Below are 21,885 nucleotides of genomic sequence, written 5' to 3'. Positions count from 1 at the left end.
TACAGTGAGGAAGAATGACCACCCTGAACCATGTGTTTCATTCAGTTTTCAACTTTGAAAAGCGAAAATGGTTTGCTGATTAAGGATACCAATTAAACTTGGACACCAGAGTGAAAAGAGTAGGTGTATTTCACTGGTGATAACCAAATAATGTAACAGAGTAATACAGAAAACATGCAGTAAGAAAGGGCAGAATAGTGCACTTAAAGCAACAAGCAGGAAAATACAGGGGAATGCATCAAATCATTACTACATGAGAGAGACAATACTGATTAAGAAAGATCCATCACCACTTGCATACGTTCCCATCACCCAGACCCGCAGTCGCTGGGCAGCCCCGGTTACAGCAAGGATTTGGGGAGCCTGTCCCAGCAAGTGGGAAATCCTACACAGTGCGTCCACCCATACCTGAGGCTTCCAAAGTCGCTGTGAGGGGATCTAGCCTTATATACCCCAAAATCAGCAAGCCAGAATAGCTGGCACCTTTGTTTTAAGTGGAAAATTTCTGGTTTCATTCTCCTGTTGGATTCTACCCAAAGCCTGGCCAGGGCTCAGGGGGGAAGACCAAGGGAGTTTCTAACAAGGCCAAATACGTGGGTTCTCAGCCTTGAACAAGTCTAAACAAGGGAAGCTGGATACATTCTCTTAGCATTTTGTCCTCACTACTGATTATATTCTAGGCTGCATCTTTCACTGGTGAGCTTACATACTTTGTTAATGATTACATACTAAGTTAGTAGCTTCTACTTGGGGCCTGTTGTTCAGGCTTCAGTATTTCAATGCTTTAGCACTTTTTACATCAGCATAAGTCGTTTATTATAACTTAGTATAATACCTATTAGCACAATGATTATCAGTTATAAAATATACAGGATTCATCTATAGGTCAGCTCTGGCTTGGGCCTGTTGTCCAAGACTTAGCACTTCAGAAAAGCAAAGTACTCATTCCTTATATTATAGTAGTGTCTGATAATTACAGTGCCAAAAAGTAGTATTTGCTTAACTATATCAAAATTATCAAAATGTTTTCTTTCTGAGTACATGCAAGTTTAATTATCTAGTCAAGAGCTCCACCAAGAAGCTTTATTCAGGCAGTAAAACTAATCAAACTTCTATGTAGCTCTAAGAGACATTCAATTCCTGAGTGTCTACTAAGACTAATGAAACGTGCTACAGAAACTCTGAAAGGCTTATATCATGGATAGAAAGAAATGGGAAAGAAAAGACATCTCCACTGTTGTATCTATAAATACTATTTAGTGGAATGGGTATAGATTTATGGATTGGTAAATTGAGTTTTCCCAGTCTGGAGACACTCTATTTTTTATTTGCAAGATTTCCTTTTACCTCACAGATTATGCTGGATGGAGCTGAACAAAGCTCTTTTGTTCATGGCAACAGTGAGCAACTCCTCCAGAGGATAACTGCAACACCCCTGCCTGGCTGGGATCGGATCAGCATTGCTCTGATGTCCTACCAGGCCTGAATAAGCCACGGCTAGCAGCTACAGTCACCTTCCCTGGTGGGTAAAAGCTCTCAGCTGCTGAATCTGCTTTAACATCTCTCTGAAAGACAGCTGGACAGCTGGATTCAATTGTCCTTCAAAAGAGCAAATGCCAGAGCCTGGAAGCCATTTCTGACATTAGCTATCTGGACAAACACCAGTCGCATCGGTTGTGCCATTTGGGCTTTGCCTGCTCCTGGCTCCTTCTTCATTTCTATTACTAGCAATAATGGTGCAGCACACCCAAAGCCGTTGGGAAAAGGCATGGAGGAATGTACACTGGGAGCTGAAACTACTTAGATATGAGAGGGATGGAAATGCTACATTGATCCCTCAGATAAGAACATTTGGCACGCAGCTGAATGACAGTGAAGAAGAGCATTAGTCTTCCAGATTTTTATTCATCTCCATCAGGCTGCAAGCCTTGTTTTGCCAGAACTGTGAGTTACAAGTTACAGTCATTTGAATGATATAAAGAGGGGCTGGGGGAAGGTAATTAAAAAGCTGAGCTGTCAATTAGCAGGAGAGACTCTGAAAGAGGTCTGTGAAAAGCTTATATATAGCTGTAAGGGTCTGTTGCAGAACCTGATGCAGTGTAAGATGAGCTAGATATGAATGTTACATGTTTTTGTTATTTTGGGATTTTGGTTTTCTTGAATACTTTTCTTCCAAATAAATAATACTCTGTTTTATGGAAGGTGTTAGATCACTGTCTAGAATTACCTTATATCACCCCCACACACCCTCTTTTCTAGCCTGGAAATACTAGGTGCAACTTCGAGGAGCTGAATTTGACCCAACCTGCTGTGCCCAGGTCACCATTGATCTGGAGGCTCTGGGTCTGTTTACAGCGTATACAACTACCATCACAGCTGCACTAATGGCCCGGGGGTGGTTGCAGTAATTTTGACAATTTGGGGGCAATTTGTTGGACTGTCAGAGGCCATTTCTGCTCTGCATTATGGAAGGTACGACACCTTCCACCACAAGCTGCCACGTGTGAGTCTGGTATGAAGGGCACGTTTGCAAAGCGCTGGATTTGTTTTCCAGCTTGGGCTCGCTCGAGGTGAGCAGTGGGAGACTCAGGGCTTCCCAAAACATCTGGATTTGCTAGACGCTTCTTGTGCGGCATCACCCAGGCAACATACAGCGATGTCAGTGCAGTCGCCGGGAGCGGAGGGAGGTGCGGAGCGGACCCCCGCGGGGCCCTCGCCTGGAGGAGCCACCCGAGGCCAGCCTGGCAGGTGAGCCAGGCCAGCGAGGTCACCGCGCTGTGCTCCTGGGGGTGCAAAACCGCAGCAAGCAAAGGCGTGGGAGCTCCGGGAGGCTCCTGGAGGCCGGGGTGGCCCTGGGCCCACCGCAGCCCCTCTGTCAGGGTGGATCCCGATGGAGAAGCGGGGTCCCGGACGCCTCAGAAGCCACGAGGCCACGGAGGAGCGGAGGCACACCGCCGCCAGGCCCTCTCGGCCGCCCGCGGCGTTTCCCGGCGCCCCGCGGCGGCCAGCACGGAGCTGGGACCCCCGGGCCGAGGCGTGCGGCCGCCCGCGTCCCGCCCGCCCTGCAGGGCGCGCTCCCGCCCGCTCCACGTGCGAGGCGGCCGCGCGCCAGGACTACAGCTCCCAGCAAGCCCCGCGGGGCCAGGCCGCCGGGCCCGCCACGCCTCCCCCGGCCCGTCACGCGTGGGTGGGGCGGGGCGAGGCGAAGGGCCGCGCCGCCATTGGCGGAGCCCGCCCGCCGCGTCACGTGCGCTCGCGGCCGCCCGCCCAGTCACTCAGCAACGGCGCGCGCGCTCGGCCCCCCCCTTCCTCCTTCCCCCCCCCCCCCCCCCCCCCCCCCCCTCCTCGCGCTCGTCACGGAGCGTCCCGCTTCCCCCCGCCCCCCTCTCCTCCCCCCCCGCCCTCCCCTCGCGCGAGCCGCCGGGAGCCGCCGCCGGAGCCGCCTCGCAGGAGCCGGGAGCCGCCGCCGCCGCGAGCCGCCGCCGCCATGGCCGAGAACGCCGCCGCCGCTGCCGCCGGCCTGGAGAACCACCGCATCAAGAGCTTCAAGAACAAGGGCCGCGACGTGGAGGTAGGTGCGGGGCCGGCGGGGCCCCGGCCGGGCCCGGCCTCCGCCTCCGGCGGGCGCGAGAGGAGGGGCCGGGGCCGGGGCCTGGCCGCGCTCGCGGTGCCGCCGGCGGGCGGCGGGAAGGAGGCGGGGAGCGGCCGCCCGGGGCGGGCGGGCGGGCGGGCGGCGGCGGCGGGGAAAACGCCCGCGGGTTTTTTTTTTTTGTGTTTTTTTTTTTTTTTTTTCTCCTCCGTCATGCGGGCGCGGCCGGCGGGGGGCGGAGGAGGCGGCGACGGCGGGGGGAAGGGTTGGCGCGGCCGGGCCGAGCGCGGCCCCGGCGGGCGGTGAGCGGGCCCCGCCGCGCCCCCGTCGTCGCCTCCCCGGCTTGCCGGGGTGCGGGAGGGCCCGGTGGGCCCCGCGCCGGCGGCTGTGCCCGGGCAGGGCCCGCAGGCGGCGGGATGCACCATCGCCCCCCCCCCCCCCTTCCTCCTGCAACGCTCCTTTCTCCCAGCCCGGCTGCCTCCCCGTCCTGCCGCCTCCCCGCGCCCCCTCCCCCGTGCTCGGCGGGATCGGGTCTCGGACGGGGTGGACAATGGTGCCGGCTGCCTTTTGTGCCGGCCGCTCTGGGCGGTTGTAGCCCTTCCGCCGGGGCGAGGGGCTGCCCTGGCCGTCCTCCCGGGCCCCGCCGTGCCGCTGCCGCACACGGGGGCCTGGGCTGGTGGTAGCGGCCGCTCCCACGCTCTGATGAGCCTTTTTACAGTGTACAGTGTTGGCCGATTTTTCTCCCTGTAATGTCTTAACGTTTTTTAATCTTTTTTTTTTTCTTTTTTTTTGTTTTAAATACTGGTAGACTCATAAGTAATCGTCTGCTGGGCGTCTCCATCCGAATCTGGAAGGAGTGTGGTGCTTACTAAGGCTAACGGGGTAGTACTTTACTCCCCCGAATTTGAGAGACGCGATTATGAGTTTATTCCCTGGAGGTATTCGGAAGGTCTTCTGAATCGGTGTGCCGTTACCGGGGGCATCTTCAATTCTGGTCGCAACCGAAAAGGGAGGAAATGCCAGATCTTGTGTTTAAGTTTCTGTAATGGGAAAGGAAGGGGGAGGGAGTTCTGAAATCAGACTAGGATCGAAATCGGATTAGGATTCGCTAGAGTGAAAGCCTCAGTATGTGTGAGATTACTTTGACTCCATCTGAGGGTATTTTCCATGCTTCTGTTGATTTTTATCACTTAAATTCACTTCTGTAATCAGTAAGGCTGGAATTCTAGTCCCTAGAAAGCATGGTTTGTATTTTAGCAGAATTCACACCTCTGCTGCTATTGTTTGGGTGGAGACAATTTTATGCAGGTCAGGCTTAGCAGCAGCAGTGTCTTTAAGATGACATTCACGGTGTAAACGAATCTTTATCTTAATTTTTGTTTAACTTGGTGACAGTGAATATTTATCACAGAAAATATTGTATGTAAAGAGTATGGTAACTTCAACACTTCTGGCTAACGTTAGTAAATGTTAGAAAGTAACTAAAAATTGCCCGTCCTTCTGTTTAGCGGTTGCTTTTCAGGGTAAGGAGGAGGCGTGGTGGGTTTCTTTTTCCCCTTCTCATCCAGTGAGACTCTTCCTGCTGCTCTTCATTCATTTTGTCCTTGTCTCATCTCCCCGTATTGGTTCCTGGCTTTGTTGCTGCTTTCTCTGTCACTGGCCTGAATCCATCAGAGCTCTAAACAGGGAAAGGTTAGGTATGTTCATGCCTGGTGTGAACTGATCTGTCATCCATACTTGCTTGTATTATAGCATGCCCAAGACTAGGGGAATTAAATATCTGCCTCTGTGGGGGAGAAGATGGAAATTGACTGCCTAAGCTTTACTGAAATTAGTTATACCAGACCAGTTAAGGTAGTTTAGCTCTCATTTCCTCTTGAAGAGGAGTAATTATTTTGGAATAGGGTATTTGCTGTTACAGGGAAGTATATCCTCTAGGGTTATCTTACAGCATGCTGACTGATTTCCTTTCATGGCTGAACCTAAGACTGTTTGGTAGAGAACTCCAACAATGTTAATGAGGTTAAAGCTTTCATCCATGCTTTTGACAAGGGTTACAATCTAAGAAGCTTCTTTCTTTTGATGAAACAGAAATACATAGAAGTTGTATACCCATGGAGATATGCTAAAATGCAATTTAGATTTATTTAAAGGACTGTAAAAGATTATAAATGTGTCAGTGTCTTTCAAAACAACTGATTTTGTATTAAATGTCTGAAATTTTCTACTACACATCCTTTTTGACTTTTCTGATTGTGATACATATTTAAAAGGTCGTGTTAGAAGTACCCTTCTAACAAAACTTTATATCAGCCTTAAGTCTCTGGAAGTAAACCAATGTAAGTAAAGTTTATAGTGGAGAGTGAAGGAGCACAGCAGTGCTATGTAGTTGCTGTTACTTGCTGTCCTTCTCTTGAGATACTGGTACACAGACTGACCTAGCTGCTAATTGAACAGTTTGTCTGTATTTAGTGAAAGGTATCAGTTCATCAAATATTTTTTTTCTAAATCAAATATTATACGTAATTCCCAACTGTCAGTGATTAAATACACTTGTTTTGGTCCCTGCGCTGCAATGAGGAGTTTTATGTAGAGATCCTGCCTCCAATTTTCTGTACTTAACTTTGTAAATCAGGAGGCATCTGTGCTGTTGTTGGCATTGATCTGCATCTACACATTTTGTCAAATTCCACCAAAGAGAAAATAAGTGGTTAGGATGACGGAGTAATAAATCATGGTCTGATATCTAGATTATATCCTTTGGAAAATCTAAAATATTCAAAACTGTATGCTCTAAAGTTCAGTTTCAAACCTGTGGTGCTTGAGTCACCTTCTGCCTGGGGACAGTCGCTGCCTTTGAACTCATCAGGCTTGAATACATTCTTTAGTAATCTTCCTTTGGCTTCTAATACTGATGAGTTATTATTGATCCCCTCTGGGTACAGACTCTTCTGGCAGACCAAAATACCTACTCCTTTAATTTGTAGTTAACTTGTATTTTATTACTGGGTTTGCTAGGCCATATAATTGTCTTTGCTTTTTGTTAATGCAACTTCAAGGGAAACAGAAGATGAGTAAGTACTGTTGTTTCATTTTAAGACAGACTTCAGTACCCCATGCAACTTCTCACTATGCTTCTTCTCTAAGAGCAAAGAAATGGATTTGTTAGTAGAAGTCAAAGCTTCTGAATCCTTGACCTGCACAGGTTCACTCAGCTTTTCCTAGTTTCAGGTTTGGGTGGAAGTTTCTTACTTTTTTGTTGTCTTCCTCTGTTGAGGAGGTAGAGCTGTGTATATAGAACTAGAATTCTGATTTTGAGATATTAATACTCCCAAACAGTATTTAGCCCTCAAAAGAGATAATAGCAAAATCAAATGCCAGAAATGAAGTGTTGCTCACTTAATATGAGTTTGTGTTCTTGCTTTTATTAGTGAGACTCTTCTATTTTTATAGGTACTGACATGTGATTAGCAACAGACAGAGATAACCTGAACCTGCAGAACTGAGCAATAAGGAGGCAAGACACTAGTGGCTTCATCTGGACAAACAACTGCCAGAACAGCTTCTCCTCACAACCTTCTCAATTTTATGTTCTCCAGATACGTGAAAGAGCTTTTAAAATTGTCCCGTGTATGAAGAGAAAGCTTTCCTGTGTTGATCATAGGCATGTAGTCTTAAGTCTCAGTGGGTTTTTTCTAGGTGTTATTCCAATACAATTGAGACTTTACGGGATAAGATTAAACAGTTGCAATCACTTAATTTGTAATACCCTTTGTAACTGCTGTGTTTATTTGTTTATATTGACATCTAAGCTAGCCCAGCTTTTAGAAAACCTAATTTGAACCTTCTGATTTTTCTGTTTGCAGTTCTTCAGCTTCATTCTTTGCCTAGTAACATCCTTAGGCTTTTTTACTACTCCAGCTTGGACTAGAAGTGTTACTTATTCTTTATCACAATAGCAGGCACCCATATGTTGGGTCACTGTTCTCGTGTTTGAGGTGACAGACCAAACGATTCAGCCCATTTCTTTTTGTCAGGATTAGTCAGGATTCCTGACTAAAACAGAGGAAAAAATTCTTGATGAATAGAGATGTTACCATTTGTAGGGCTGTCTGCATGACATGTATGCATGTTGGTTTTGTGTGATGCAATGAGACTGTGTGGTCATGTAATTAGCAAAATGCACACTGGATCAAAAGTAAATCTCCATGTGCACTCATTTTTAAAAAAAACCCAAACTACTAGTGAGTAGTTGGTGCTCTATAACCTAAATAACTTTCTGTAAAAACACTTTAATGAGTGGGATTAAAATTTCTTTTTTGTATACTTGTCATACCACTAATCAGAAGTCAGAAGAACAGAAGCCCTTGAAATTTCTTGAAGGCTGTTTCCCAAAAGGAGACATAGCCACTGTCATCTTTCACCTACTCCTGCTCTATTCACTTTTAAGCTTCAGAGGTCCTGGCCACTGATGTCTTTTCCTGAGTTACAGTTTGGGGGGGGGGGGGGGGGGGGGGTGGTAATTGTATCACCTTTTCACCTTTTAGTCTGTATCACCTTTGGGTCCAGGGACTTTGAAGGATCCATTTTTATTCTGTACCTTTAGCATCCTGACCCCAGATGAGGCAGAGGAGGAAACTGGGCTTAGTTCAGATCTCCATCATCAGCTTTGGCAGCTTCAGTGTGTTTACTGATGCTGCTTTGCTAGCAGGGTGGATCTTATTCTTGAGGATGCTTGAATTTATTCACGTTTTTCTGTCATGCTACCGTGAATTTTTTTGCAAGCAGAGGAATATCATTCTGGGGAGGCCAAATCTACACAGTCTCTGGGCATCTGAGAAAGGTACATGTTGACTTAAAGCCATGTTCCCATCAAGTGCCAAAGTCTTAGTGCAGTGGAGGTACCATAGCTGCACAGTGTTAATGAATGAGTAGACATGCTGCTACCAGCTCATTTTTTGATGCTGTTCTGTGCACTGACTAGTGGTTTTGCTGTCTCCCTGTACTCCCCTCAAACACTACATGAAACAAATAAGGCTTGTTGCAATCCCAGAAAGCCCATTACTTACTCCCAGCTACTTTGCAACAATCCAGTTGCTTTCAGGAGCTCACTTTTACAGACGGATCATCTTTTGCCTTTCACTTTGCTGGCACAGGTATGGATACTGACAAAGAAGGGCTGGGAGGGAGTAGGGCTGTTACAGCTGATACAGGTTGGTTTTAAGGTACTGTGGACCTGCTGCTGTAATAGCCTCAATGTCTCAGTGAATCTCAGTAGTTTAAGTGAAAACACAGGTGTCTGGTAGCTTCCTGTTGGGAACTGGATTTAATATAAGATCCAGTACTCTAATGCAGAGTTTCTAAGCCCTGAGTCCTGCAGCTTCTTTATTACCCTTTCAGGCCAGTATATATATGCTCTTGGGAGAATACAGGTGTACATGTTTTTACTTTGGAAAGAATTACATGGGTAGGAAGTAAGAGGTAGATGTGGGAAGCCTCCTTGATTGCTATTGCTACTTAATACAGACTTTAGTTAGTCTGCAAGTAAATAGTACAATGCTGTGAAATGTATGTGGCTCTTGGCAGAAAACAAGCACCTAAGTCATCCACTTAGATACACTGTCTTGTATTTTCCTTGTGAGGTTCAAAATCAATTGAATCCATTGCATTTTAAAACGTTTAAAAGACACACATACCCCAGGAAGTCATTGTTTGTTTCAGAAATACCTGCAGAGAAAACAATTTGGAGATGGCACCTCATAATGAACATAATCTTCATAAGCTGATTGGGATCTGTGCTTCCTTTATTGAGGCCCAATTATTGCTGTTTGTTGTTGTGATATACCAAGCCTTCACTAATCTTTCTGTGATTACAGAATTTTTCTTCTTTCTTGTGTATTTCTAACACTACAGCAGTTGCACTGGTTATCTCTAAGGCTGCTTCTGTTTAAAGGATTGATTTTTAACTTGTAAACTGTCAAAGTCTGGTCAAAGTTGGTAGCAGTGCAACTGTCATATTAGTTTTAAGAGCTCTTTAACTATTTTTGCATAAGTCTTTGAGGCTTTCATAATATTTGTGCAGTTCCAGCACAAATCCAAGCAGGACATTTTGTCCTCTAAAACTGTGTTATCTGAAAAGACAGCGATTAGGAGGATGTACCAGCTACAAGTGAGTGATCAGATTTGTATTTATTGTGGAATTGGAAGTGGAATGAGGCATCTAATTTGTAAGATTAGACTAGAAGATGGAGTGAACTGGTTGAAGCTGATGGGGCGTGTCATCAAGTAGTAAAGACAAATTGCCAGGTGAGCTGACTTGAAATGAAAAAGGAATGCAAAACCTATATATTTTCCAAGAATAGAGTCTAATAATTGTTTCCAAAATACCTGGCACTGAAACTCTTGCTACTGAATTGGTATTCCTGTTTACTTCTACAATTGCAGAAGCTGTGGGCTTTGCATTCCATTTAACAAAATTTGACATGGATAGTCAAAGGAGCTAGTTTCTTCCAAAAAGTTAGTCCTTCATTAAAACAGTCTTGCCTTGGAGTGAACTAGTTGCAAAGCTCTTCATGTTTCTTTAATTTTCTGCTCCCTTAGCTTGCTGAGCCAGCCTTTCATGTCTGAAGACGACCAGTGCTGGCTCGAAGAGGTCACTGTGAAGGGGAGAAGGCATACCTTGTGTAGTGATATTTAATTGTTGGATTGTTATCCCTTCATAGTCAGATTGACACCATTAAATCTGCTGGGGAAGCTCCATATCGTTTCTTCAGGGTCAACTGACATTTGTCTCCTTTCTCAGGTTAAGCAGGTGTTAGTCAGTTTTAAACTTGATTTTGTGTGTGTGTTTAATAAATACAGCAAGTACAAAAGAGGAATATATGCTGTATGAATGGCTGCAGAACAGGAGGCAAAATTAGTATCTTCCCCATTCAAACACCTATTACTGAATGACTTGTTTCCCCTCATATTCTGTCATGTCTAACTAGCTGAGGATCTCTTCTTGTGCAGTTTTAATCTTGGTTATTGTCAGATTCAGTAACAGGTGCACTTTGGAGGTGGTGATAGAATAGGTGATTTGCAAAATCAACTTGGAGAAATGGCTTCCTCATAGCTTGACTTGTTAGCCTTGATGGAGATGTGTTTTAATGAGTGCTCAAGCCTTGTTGCAAACTTGCAGGTGTGGAACATAGTCAAAGCTCATCTGCATGAGGAGAAGGTGGTCAGACAGGGTGCTAGGGTGACTTGTGGCCAGGTTTTCAGAGATGCAGATTCAGAGATCCTGTACACAATCCCAGTAAGGGATTCCTGGCCAGGTGCAGTGTGAGGTTTCAGGTTTGCAGTTCTCAGAATGTCCTAGTCCTTGCCTTTTCTTAGTCAACTGCAGTGTAAGTCAGAAAGTTGATGAAGTGATGCAGAGAGACGTTGTGTCTCTCAGGTAAGTTCAGGTCACTCTAACCAGCAGATAACTTGTCTTTGCATGCCACTTTTTGGCATCAGAGTCTCTTGCCTCTTTTCATGCACACAAATGTTAAATTCAAAGTCAGTGGTAGCAGTTTCTCTGCACCCAAAGTCTGACTTGCAGCCAGATATAGAAGGTTTTCCACATCAAGAGAGAATCCTGAAATGAGAGCGCCCTGCTAGCAGTCAGCAGGATCCCGTTAACCACTGTTCGTCAGGCGTGCATGAAGAACGTAGACTGGTAATGGGCAGTGTTCGTAACACTGAACAAACAGCAGTGAAGAGCAGCCTTCTGGACAAGGAGACACGTTTTAGGAGCTCTGACACAGGCAATCAGTGTGATGGTGCTTTTGAGCATCATGAGCTGCCAGCAGCAGTTCAGAATCTGGCAGTACCCTCTGCTTGTGCCGGTTGCCAACAGGGGCACAGGACACTATACCTCTGTGCTCAGTGTAATGTGTTTTGGTGGGCCCTATAGCTGTGAGGTTTGAAGGAGTCTTCTATTGGTTCTTATCCATCGAAACTGGACCGCTTTTGGTGGCCTAGGTGACTTCTTAGGGCTAGCCGATACACTTTATTGGAAGGATGTATAAATTGGAATTCTAAGAAACTTGAAGTTATCTTCAAAGAGAGAAGTACAGTATACAAAATGTTCAAATGGCAGAAACACCTAATTGCGGCTTATGTCACATTAAAAAGTGTGGTAGAAACATCTAGAATTCATGATACTGAAATGATTAGCTCAGAGGGGTCGCTGACAGGGTTCATAAAAGATGGAATGTTGCTGGAGTGTATTTTCTAATTCCTAATGCTCCATCTTCCTGGGTTGTCAGCTGGGTTTGTTGTTTTCTCTTGCATCTTGAGCAGAATGATCTCTTCATAGATTTAATTAGGCAGCTAGCACATGTTTAATCTTTTTTTGCTTTTGATTATAACTTTCAAAAAATAGAAAAAAAAAAAATCTGATTTCATTTGAGCCCTGTAATACTACAGCAAAAAGCTTGCTGTGGATGAATATAGATTAGCGCTCTCTCTAGGGACTTGATTTGGTTTTTTTTCACGGCACCCTGTGAATGTATACAAATTGCAATTGTTTCCCATTTTATAGATGGACTAATAAGACTTTTTCCTCACTTTGCAGGGAGGTACTTATAAATACATCATAGAATCATAGAATGACTGTCTGAGGTACTTTGATATTACAGTTGAAGTCTTTAAGTATCTGGAAAGGGAGTGTCTTTGAACAAACATAGATTGCTCAAGAAGGTATCTGGCTAGTATTTAGCCTAGTAGGTTTTCTTTTTTCTTTTTTTTCTTTTTTTTTTCTCTTCCTAGGGGAAACTAGTATAAATATTTGGCAAGCTTAAGAATGTCTGGTCTTCTGTGGCATTTGCCCCAGAAGTCTGTGAGGCCTTTCTGACCAAACACTTAATTTTGTAATTAGATTCTTGAAAGTGGTTATCTACAATTCTATAAAATCTTTTACATTTTAAATAATTTAAGTCTTTATGCTGATCTAAAGATGAAAATTTTAATCTGATGTTTGCACCTAGTTACCATGAACAGTCATTTTAATTTTGCTCTACTGTTTTGTGTTTTGATGTCCTGTACACAAGCGAAGATGGTATTTTGGCTGTGAAGTATTGCATTAGAAGTGATGGATTTGGTTTCTGGTAACATCTGCTAGACAATATTGAACCTATACCTCTGAATTGGGATCTTGTAGACTACTAAAGGGGAAAGAGCCTCCTGGTCTTTTGCAATGGCAATCAGATGTTCTGCTTGAATAGATAGGTTGGTGTACTTTCCGCCCTCTGTAAGGGAATGGGAGGGACGCTTGCTTAGAAGTAGGAGCGGACAGAGGTGGTGTGGCACGTTGGGAGAGACCGAGCAGTCACGCAGCGCTTCAGTTCTCCAGAGGACAGGATAAACTTCTGTTTCTAGGAGATTTTAAAGCGTCTGCTACACCATTTGTGCAATACAGGAATATAACAAATATCTATTTAGTGTTCACACATCTGAATAGAAATTTGTCGTGGCAAAAGCAGATTCCTGTAACAAAACTGTACCAAATTTCTAAATCTTCTACATATTTAGAGTGTGTCAAGAAGCCTTAATCATCGATTCTTTCTAAAAAAGTGTGAGTAGGAATAATTTGTAGTTAGACCATCTTGCTTATCCACTGTTCTTGGGGCATATTTGTCATGTCACAGTATTTGGATAAGGCAGAGCTGTTGTTACTGTAAAATTCAGTATGTCCTTCTGTTTCCAAAAAGTGCAGGAGAAGAAGACAGACTTGATATGGGTATCCTTCAGACCAGTAGTTTCTTTTGGGTTGTAGCATAAATGACCAAACTCCACAGTTCTTCAAGGTGGGCTCTTGTCAAAGTGGAGATTACAGTGGCTGCATTGCCACCACTCTTTGGAACACTGCACGGACACGTTCCTTGCCCTGTTAGGACCACAGGACAAAATGAATACTTTTAATTTGTTGGTGATTCTTGCTGCCTGCCTGTTGGTCTGTGCAGACCAGCTGTTGCACAGTGATGAGTTAGCTTGGGGTGCTGTGGGATTACCTGGAAACTTGAGTTTGACTTCAAGTGGAGCCCATATGGCTGCATTGAGGTCTTTGGTCTGATGTCAGTAAAGGTGTGATTAAGAGTATTAGATCTACATCTGAATGGAAATGCTGTAAAACTTGACTAGGTATAATGTCCTTGATTCACACAACAGCAGTAACTGGATATCTACTAGATTCTGTATTCCTTCCCCCAGTTTTGATGTTGGAGAGAATTCCACCTCTTCTTTTATTCTATTTTAAAACAGCAGATAAAATGTTGATTGTATTCTGGACTGCTTTGTGTCCTTCAGTATTGGTGCAATTTATGTTGAATGAAGCCAACTAAATGGATTTAGGTCCAATCTTATGAGGATTGTTTGGTATGTCTGTACTTGTAAACAGAGTAATTGGTATATGGAAATTAAAACATGAGTGCTCAGATCTCACTACTTTGCTGGTAGTAGCTCAGTATGCAGGTTAAACAAATGCAGAGAGGATATCGAAACCTCAAAGAATATGCTTACAAAAGAGCTCGTAAGAAATAAACTTAGCAATTGCTTTTCTGCCAAGACCTTTTGGAGCAGTAGATGATGTGGATGGGCAGCTTTGTCTGCTTCCATAGGGCATTCAGGTGAGTCAGCACCATCAGCAACAATAGTTGGAGGCTTGTGGCTTTTTATATTGGCATGCATGTCTGACTTGAGTGAGTCATTACCCATCACTAAGTAAAAGAGTCACAGTGGATATCTCATTTATCCAGTTTGCTGAGACTAGCCAGGTTCAGATACTTGAATTATCTTGCCCACAGACTGGCTAACAAAAAGCAGCTGGTATTCATTTTAGGGGCCCCAAACTGGGGATGACAAAAAAAAAAGTGTGGCAGCTCCAACTGCAAAAGAACTAGTTTTCCTTCAGTGGCCTTTATTAATAACCCTGAGGAACGCATGTCCCAGACAGATTATGGCATAAAATGCAGTACCGTAAATACTGCACTCTTTTCCTAATATACTTAATACTGCGTTAAAGGTTACAAGCCAAAAGGAAACTTTATAGTATTAAAGTTCTGCAGCACACAGAGAATCTGTACCAAGTTCTAATACTTTCTGAAAAATAATAATGTTTCCCTAAAAGAGGAGCAAATACATTTTGAGTCAAACAGTAATCAAATGAAATAAAACTCTTCTGGCGTCTCAGGTCAGGGTACAGGCACGTTATAAGTGTGTTTGGCTGCTTTGGTAGATCTGTTGCTTGTGCTGTGGAATCCATGCCCCCTGCTTGCATTTCTAACTGGGTCAGCATAATTTAATATGGAGCTATGATAACAAAGCCAGAGGTGGTGATGTTCTAACTTTGTAGTCAATATGACTGAGAAAAGTTCACTGTTCTTCTTAGGACAATTTGTAGCTTTATGGGAGTACTTCATAATTAGGTAGATCTCAAAAATTGGGTGTAGGGAAGAAGAGTCTGCCTAGAACATACACTGGGGAGGAAAAAAAGGCAGGGTAATAATCCATGATGCTGGTAACTAAAGGAATAAACCTAACAGGAAAGGTTAATTTTGACTAAACATTTGATTTAGTTTGGCATGGATGTAAAATCTTTTTGCATGTCCAAAAAAAATAGTGGGGATCAGTGTGCATGGCATCGCTGGTTTCATTTCTTTCAGTTGATTAAGTAGTTGCATTCAGACCATCGTGATGCTGCCCCAGAATTTCAATTTAGTAGTCCCAGAATTTTTCCTTTATGTATTGTGATTTGCTTGCAATCTTTGGAGTAAGCTATATGTCCTTTGAAAGTGTGAACAGGTAGAACAACAGTGTCACTTCCTATCAGTGCCCCTTTGTCTCTTTGTTTTTGGCTGAAGACAGCTGTATCAGAACAAGTAGAACAATATTGCCAGTTGAAGCCTCAATTTTATATGTACTAACAAATTCTATTCCTGTGCAAATATAGAATATTTAACTTCTAATGTTAACCAAAGCTAGGCAGATGACAAACCTTAATCATCTCAACTGTTGTATACAAACAAGCACTTGATTTTTTTTTTTTTCTGCCCAAAACCAGCCCAGCTCCTGAGGCTTCTGCATTTTCATGTGCATTGCAGTATTTCATGCTTGTTAAAAGGTGTCAGAGAAGGAATAAGGAAAAAAGGCTAGTAAAACGATTTCTAGGGAAGAACAGTGTTTACTTCATGAGCGCAAACACCTTCTCCTTTCACTGTATTGCACCCACACCTATGTTGTAAAGTATTTAAACTATACTCTAGGGTATGCTCATATGCAAGAGGGGAGGTATTGGTTAAATCCATTCCAGCTGTTGGAACTGGGCCAGGTTTTTTTTCTTTCAGTTAGGCAGGTGGAAGTAGTCTGGAATTGACTTGCAAATGCGAAACTCTTTGGGTACCCTTTATGTTTAATCAAGCTACTTTACTATCCCAGTTACTATCCCAGCTATGTATTCAGGGTAGCTCTTTCCTGTAAACATGTATCTTCTGGTTTTCTGAGACCAGTTCCTGTAGTATTGAGAGGCAAGAGCAGAAATAAAGAATTTAAATGACCAGTTATCTTTTAATGAGTTTGTAGATGCAGACAAATTAGAATCAGTGAATTTATTCTTTTTTCCACTTAATAGCTGAACTTTCAAAAGGAATTAAATGCACATCTTGCCAAGTTCATGAAAATGTACCTTTTGTATACACAGAATAGCCAAAACTGACACTGGTGTGTGGTGTTCATCTTGTCAAGGTGAGCCTGGCTTTCCCACTTCTGTGGGCTAGCTGGAGGCTGATGCCTGCTGATAAGCCTGCAGGAGAGAAGGGGTAGCCAGCTCACTCCTTGTGGGGCAGCTGGCAGGGCAGCCATGCTTGCAATATTTGATATGCTGGATGGCATAAAAACATCTGTTTCCTGCCTCTCCATCTCTGATGTTTTCTGGACTTGCTCCTGTTGCAGTGGAAGTGGTAAATGTGTTGATTAAAAGATGACACTCTTCAGGTATCCCACTTAATGAGGCAGCTAGTCTGGGTGAGCACCATGCTGAGCTCTAGATCTCATTGTTACAATTGTAGGTAGATTTTTAGTCATTAAATGATGGTTATGCTTTAATCTTCCTTCTGACACAATTGGTATAGCTAAAAATGGTTAAAACGTTTAAAATTCATACCGCTTCCTGTTGCAGCATTTAATTATTTTTTTTCTGTACAGACAATGTGCATTATTAAACACCTTGTGCATGAAACTTAATTTTTAATTTAATTTAAGAAATCTTTATCCCAGCATAACAAAGGGAATGTAATGACTTGGGCTTCTCACTAGTTGTATTATTCACACATTTAAATAGTTTTGGTTTTCTGATTTGTACTGTAACTGGGGATGAAGTAATCTAATCAAGTATCCAGAATTTCTTGTCTCTGAGAGTGATATACTTAAGGGACTTTAAAGTGCTTATAATCGATTAAGATTGATTTTTAGATATGAAGTAGAAATTTCGAATTAACAGAAACCCTACGACTAGTTCCAATATTTCATTGTGAATGAGATCTAACTTGCATAAAGTAGTACCAGTGTTTTAAGTCCTTCTTTCATAAATAGAAGGACTATAGTGACTGTTTTGTCTCAGCTGTGGTTTTGACCTTTTGAATTAGCCTGAATTTTCTTCTTGTAGTCTTGTATAACTTTGGTAGGGTTTTGGATTATTTGGGGTTTTGTTTGTTTGGCTTCTTTTGTTATTGTGTGTCATGTCTGTTCCCCAGTCCTGGAAAAACACACTACATTTTGTATTTGCTACAGAGGGTTTTGGAAAACGTTATCTTGTTCTGATGTATATTAGGCAGGTACAGTTGATTGTTTTTTGGGATTCCTTGAATTTTTTTTTTTTTTAGTTTACAGAAGCTATATGAATTGCTTTTTCGTGTAGTTTGATGTATTCTGCAGATAAATGGTTTTTTATGTTAGAAAAAGGCTCAAGAAGCCAGAGAAGCTTGCTAGACTTGATTCTCTCCTTAGGATCTCAATGCTATTCAAAACTTGAAAGTAATCTTTTTTTTGTTTGCCAGGAAAGTATGCATGGGCTGTCTTAAGGCATCAAGTGGTAGTGTTACAGCAGTGATACTTGCTCTTTAACATGTAGTGAGCATCTTGTGCACCTTTGTACAGGGTTTCACAAACGGAACTTGTGAAGCATGCATGGTTGAGCCAGAGGGTCCCAAATGTTTAGTCATTTAAAAACAATTATTTGAATGTGCTGGCAGTAAGGGTTACTGTTACGCTGATAATTCAGGACTTCACAGTGTTATCTTTAGCCATTGCTTTTTGATATCAAGAGTTTTATGTACAGTTTTGTGTTGTCATAAACCAAATATCAACTGAAAAATCAGGAAGACATTTCCCTTTTCCACAGAGTCTCTGAAACTGAGCTTCGAGTTTCTTGTCAGCTGCTTCTTCAAAGAGAGGTATTAGACCTGAAACACTGATCTGATGAGGATGACTGTCTTCTGTGTGCTTCTGCCCATTGAGTGTGTCAAAGGCAGTTTTACAAGGACTGTGGCGTTCTTTGAAGCCTTATTTTGGGCATTGACTTGAGGCTTGCTTTGTTTTCAAGGTCTAGTGTCTCTTAAATCTCTTGTCTTATGTCAGCTTATCACTTTTTGTGTTTTGTATTGCCATGAAACAAGGTTCTCTTGCAGCCCTTAACATAACAGCCTTAATGTGTGCAGTGATTTTCTTTATTGGCATATGAAGTTAATTTCATTTTGATACTTTGAGGGAACTAGGGATTATTTTTCTTTCATGTGGAAGGTGTTAGGGAGAGATTCTTGGCATGCTTTGAATCTGTCTTTGGAAAAGTGTTCAAAAATTCAGGGTAGAAGTGAGAACACTGATTTATCTAACAACATCTAGTAGATCTTTTGGGTTTTTTTCTGGTTTACTTTACAAAATAACAAAATGCTGAGGAACTTGAATTAGAAATACTACTGAACTTATACTTTTGACTTGTAACAAGACTTATGGTAGGTGCATTACTGTGGTTATGTCAGCCTGTCAGACACGCTGGTAAATAATTGTTCTTCACAGATGGTGAACTAGGGTAGAGAAATCTCATGTTACAAAAGCTTTATGAACTTAAGTCTGACTTGAGTCGTGTAACAATTGAAATGTAATATAGTACAACTTGGTAAGTGTTGTATGTTCTTGTTAATAGTACATGCTGACTGATAGTTACTCATTTTTACTTTATGTACCTTGTGTATGGTGCATTAATACCCTTGTGTTTAGGAGTGGCCTCATGGTTCAGATTCTGCAGGAATAAACTGTCATCGTTTTTGTGATTTGTAGAGTTTTGTCTATGCTGTTTTCCCTTTCTGAGATTTGGAGTTTCTCTCTCTCTCTTTTTTTTTTTTTTAATTCAGTGAAACAGTTCAGCTTTGTCTTGGGGGATAGTTTTGAGATGTGCTGTTTCAAGTGTGACATGAAGTTACTTGTTTGAGTACATTAAGCTGAGAAGTCAGCGTAGTCAGATGCTGTGGATGTCAAACACTGTATCAGATCCCTTGGTAACATCTCACTAGGCTTCAACAGTGTTGCATACATAAACTTTAGCAGATGGTTGTCCTAGCCTGGAAGTTGGTAAAGAATCGGTGGGGTTAAGCTGCAAAATAATTTTGTCTGTTCTCTCTGTTTTAGCTGACCTGTGTCACCTGGGGAGAATGTTTAACCCTTCTACTACTGTATAAATCTCTTGTAAATGCCTATGGGTTCTGGTATTCTGCTTATAGTGGTAATGCTTCCTTAAAGGGAGACTTGCAGTAGTACTTAAGGCTGCTGCTTTCATATGCTGCTAGATTATAGTATGTTTACTACTTCTGAGGCTGTAGGAGAATGCTGATAACCTGCTGTATTTCTAAAATGCTTCATCTGAAACACAACTTTTAAATGCCTACCTTTTAAGAAATACCAAATCAGGACAAGAAATTAACTGGATCACTTAAGTCTGTTTTTTTGGGGAATAAAATTTGGGTTTTACTAACCTTCCCTCCCAACAGATAAGATTAGAAATTGTGTCTTTTGGTCTGCAAGTTTTAAAATGAAGCTTGCAAAAGCCCAGCAGGACAATCCAGTATATAGCACGGTGCTATATGTATACCTTCATTTCCTGTAATCAAATGAGATTTAAGCATGCTCTTGGTCTTAGGAGTATGGTTTCTCGAGGCAGGGATAGCCAAATTGCAGCCATTCAGAGGTCTGTCAGAGCACTCTTCATTACTAGTTTATTAGCTCCTGTGGTAAAGAGGAGAAAATCAAGATGGGGAACAGTCTGAGCAAATCACAATTCAGTAGCAAACATAAAACTAAGAAATTGGGCCACTGTCAGGTGCATGCATGTTTCATGTACAGTCTATATTTGCAACAGTTGACGTATATGAAGTGGAATCCATGGTTTTAAATACATTGGTATACAATGGTCATCTTGTATGTCAGGGACATGAAGTGTCAGGTTAGAAAAAATGTCAACATACATCTAGCTGAGAGCGCTGGTCATGATCTGACCATGGCCACCAGGTTTAACTGCCAGAATGCGCTGTAGGCTGTTTGAGAACTTCAGTCCCATATACTTGTAGGAAGACTCTAGCCCTAACTCTGTATTACTGGTACTTGAATGATCCTGGTGACCCCATCATGGTGAATTTTTAAAGATGATATGCCAGCAGAAGATTCTGCAAGACTGAGAGCCCTTCGTTCAGGGGGGTTTAGATAACACTCTCATCAGTTCTGTGAAGTTAAGGCTAAGCGATATCCCCAGTTATCAACCTGCTTGCTCTGAATGAAGGTAGCAGTTCTGGCCTTAGTGGTGAGTACTGCCTATTGAAGGAGGAAGGTAAAAAAATATATCAAAACTGCAGGTAATAAGTTTAAAAGGAAATAAAAAAGAACAGCCAAAAGTGTAAACCCCAGGTAGTATGGAGATAGCCTTAAGAGTATTAAAGCTCAGAAAATGTATGCTACTAGTCAGCAAAAATGTCTATGTAGTTGATAACCTTTTCTGAAGAATCTTTCCAAAGAGTGTTAGCTCTCTACATGAGGAAAAGATGGGAGATTCTTGCACATTAAGTATAAAACCATAATCAAGTAGTCAAATATTGCTCGATACAGGCAAAACACTAGTGTAAAAAAATTGAGACAATTGGAATAGGGTAGGATCAGTGGGGCTGAAATAATATAAGTATGAAACAAAGATAAAACCCTCATTGAAAATCTGAGTGAATTATTTGCCTTTAGAAAGAAGCTTAGAGTCTTCCCAGTAGAGCCTTTATGGATGGATGACTCTGAGTAACTGTCTTTAGTCAAAGCATTGTTAGAGAAGGTTTTAGAGTAAATTGATGAATGAACACTAATGCCTTGCCTAGGACTGAACTGTTATTTGTTTTTTTCTAAACCAAAAATAATGTTGCTTAACTGTTGGGCACAGCATATAGTTTTTCTTAAATCTGCCTTCCTTCCAGAATAATGATAGGTGACAAATGTTATATTTGTTCCTTTAAAGAGCTTGAGATTTGGTCTGATTTTTCTGCTCAGTAGAAAACATGGTAGAGTATGATCACAGATAAATGAAAAAATGAAGGAATAAATTGTAACTAGGGAGCAAATGTAGAAGTAAATTGTGTCTGCATCAATTAAATCACTGAGATTTCAAGTCTTGTACATACAATACTGGATTTTGGGGAGAAAATGCTAATGGACTTCGGTTAACTCGGGTTAATTGATTCATCATGTGATGGGATACCCCTTAAAATTTAAGATAAATAGGAATAAAATATTAGATTTTAGGGTGAGGTGGGGTGGTGTTACTAGTGGAAAGTTCTGTAAAGATCTTTGGTGTCTAGCACATTTAGAATGATCAAGAAGAGGAGATTTTACAGTTGGAAATCTAAGACAGCCTTGTCTAACTACACTTTTCCATTGAAATGCAGAGTTATCATGGGGAAGAAGTATTGAAAGACATTTTTAGGCTATTTGGTGCCCTTAAATTTGACACAGTTAATTAAGATTATTCAAATATAAAATTCTAATAGAATGAGTAACTTGAATGACCAGTCTTGCTAGTTGCATGCAGTGACTTTTCAGGTTCTTCATTTGTCGGTTCCCCACCTATCCAGTGTCCTCCTATTGCCCAGCAATCCAGTCCTATCACACTGAGCTTTTGCAGCAGGGTCAGATGGTCACAAGAATCAAACATTTAGCAAAATAATGGGGGGATGTGGGTGAGAAGTGTAGTTCTC

General features: G+C 42.2%; 1 protein-coding gene across 2 annotated transcripts in view; it reads left to right on the top strand.

Moving 5' to 3' along the window:
* The first annotated feature begins 3,406 nt into the window (after positions 1-3,406).
* KPNA3 (karyopherin subunit alpha 3) overlaps positions 3,407-21,885 on the top strand; it is a 52,126-nt gene continuing 33,647 nt past the window's right edge. The window contains exon 1 of one of the 2 annotated variants that reach the window (XM_074913377.1): positions 3,407-3,571. In XM_074913377.1, the coding sequence (XP_074769478.1) occupies positions 3,488-3,571 (84 nt within the window). In that variant the 5' untranslated portion in view covers positions 3,407-3,487. Of the gene's footprint in view, positions 3,572-3,944; positions 4,528-21,885 lie in introns of those variants that run through there. The other variant, XM_074913386.1, reaches the window with a different exon arrangement.

This window comes from Athene noctua, chromosome 1 (assembly GCF_965140245.1).
Source record: "Athene noctua chromosome 1, bAthNoc1.hap1.1, whole genome shotgun sequence".
In the NCBI taxonomy this organism is placed as follows: Eukaryota; Metazoa; Chordata; class Aves; order Strigiformes; family Strigidae; genus Athene; species Athene noctua.
This window is presented reverse-complemented; position numbering and strand designations above follow the sequence as displayed.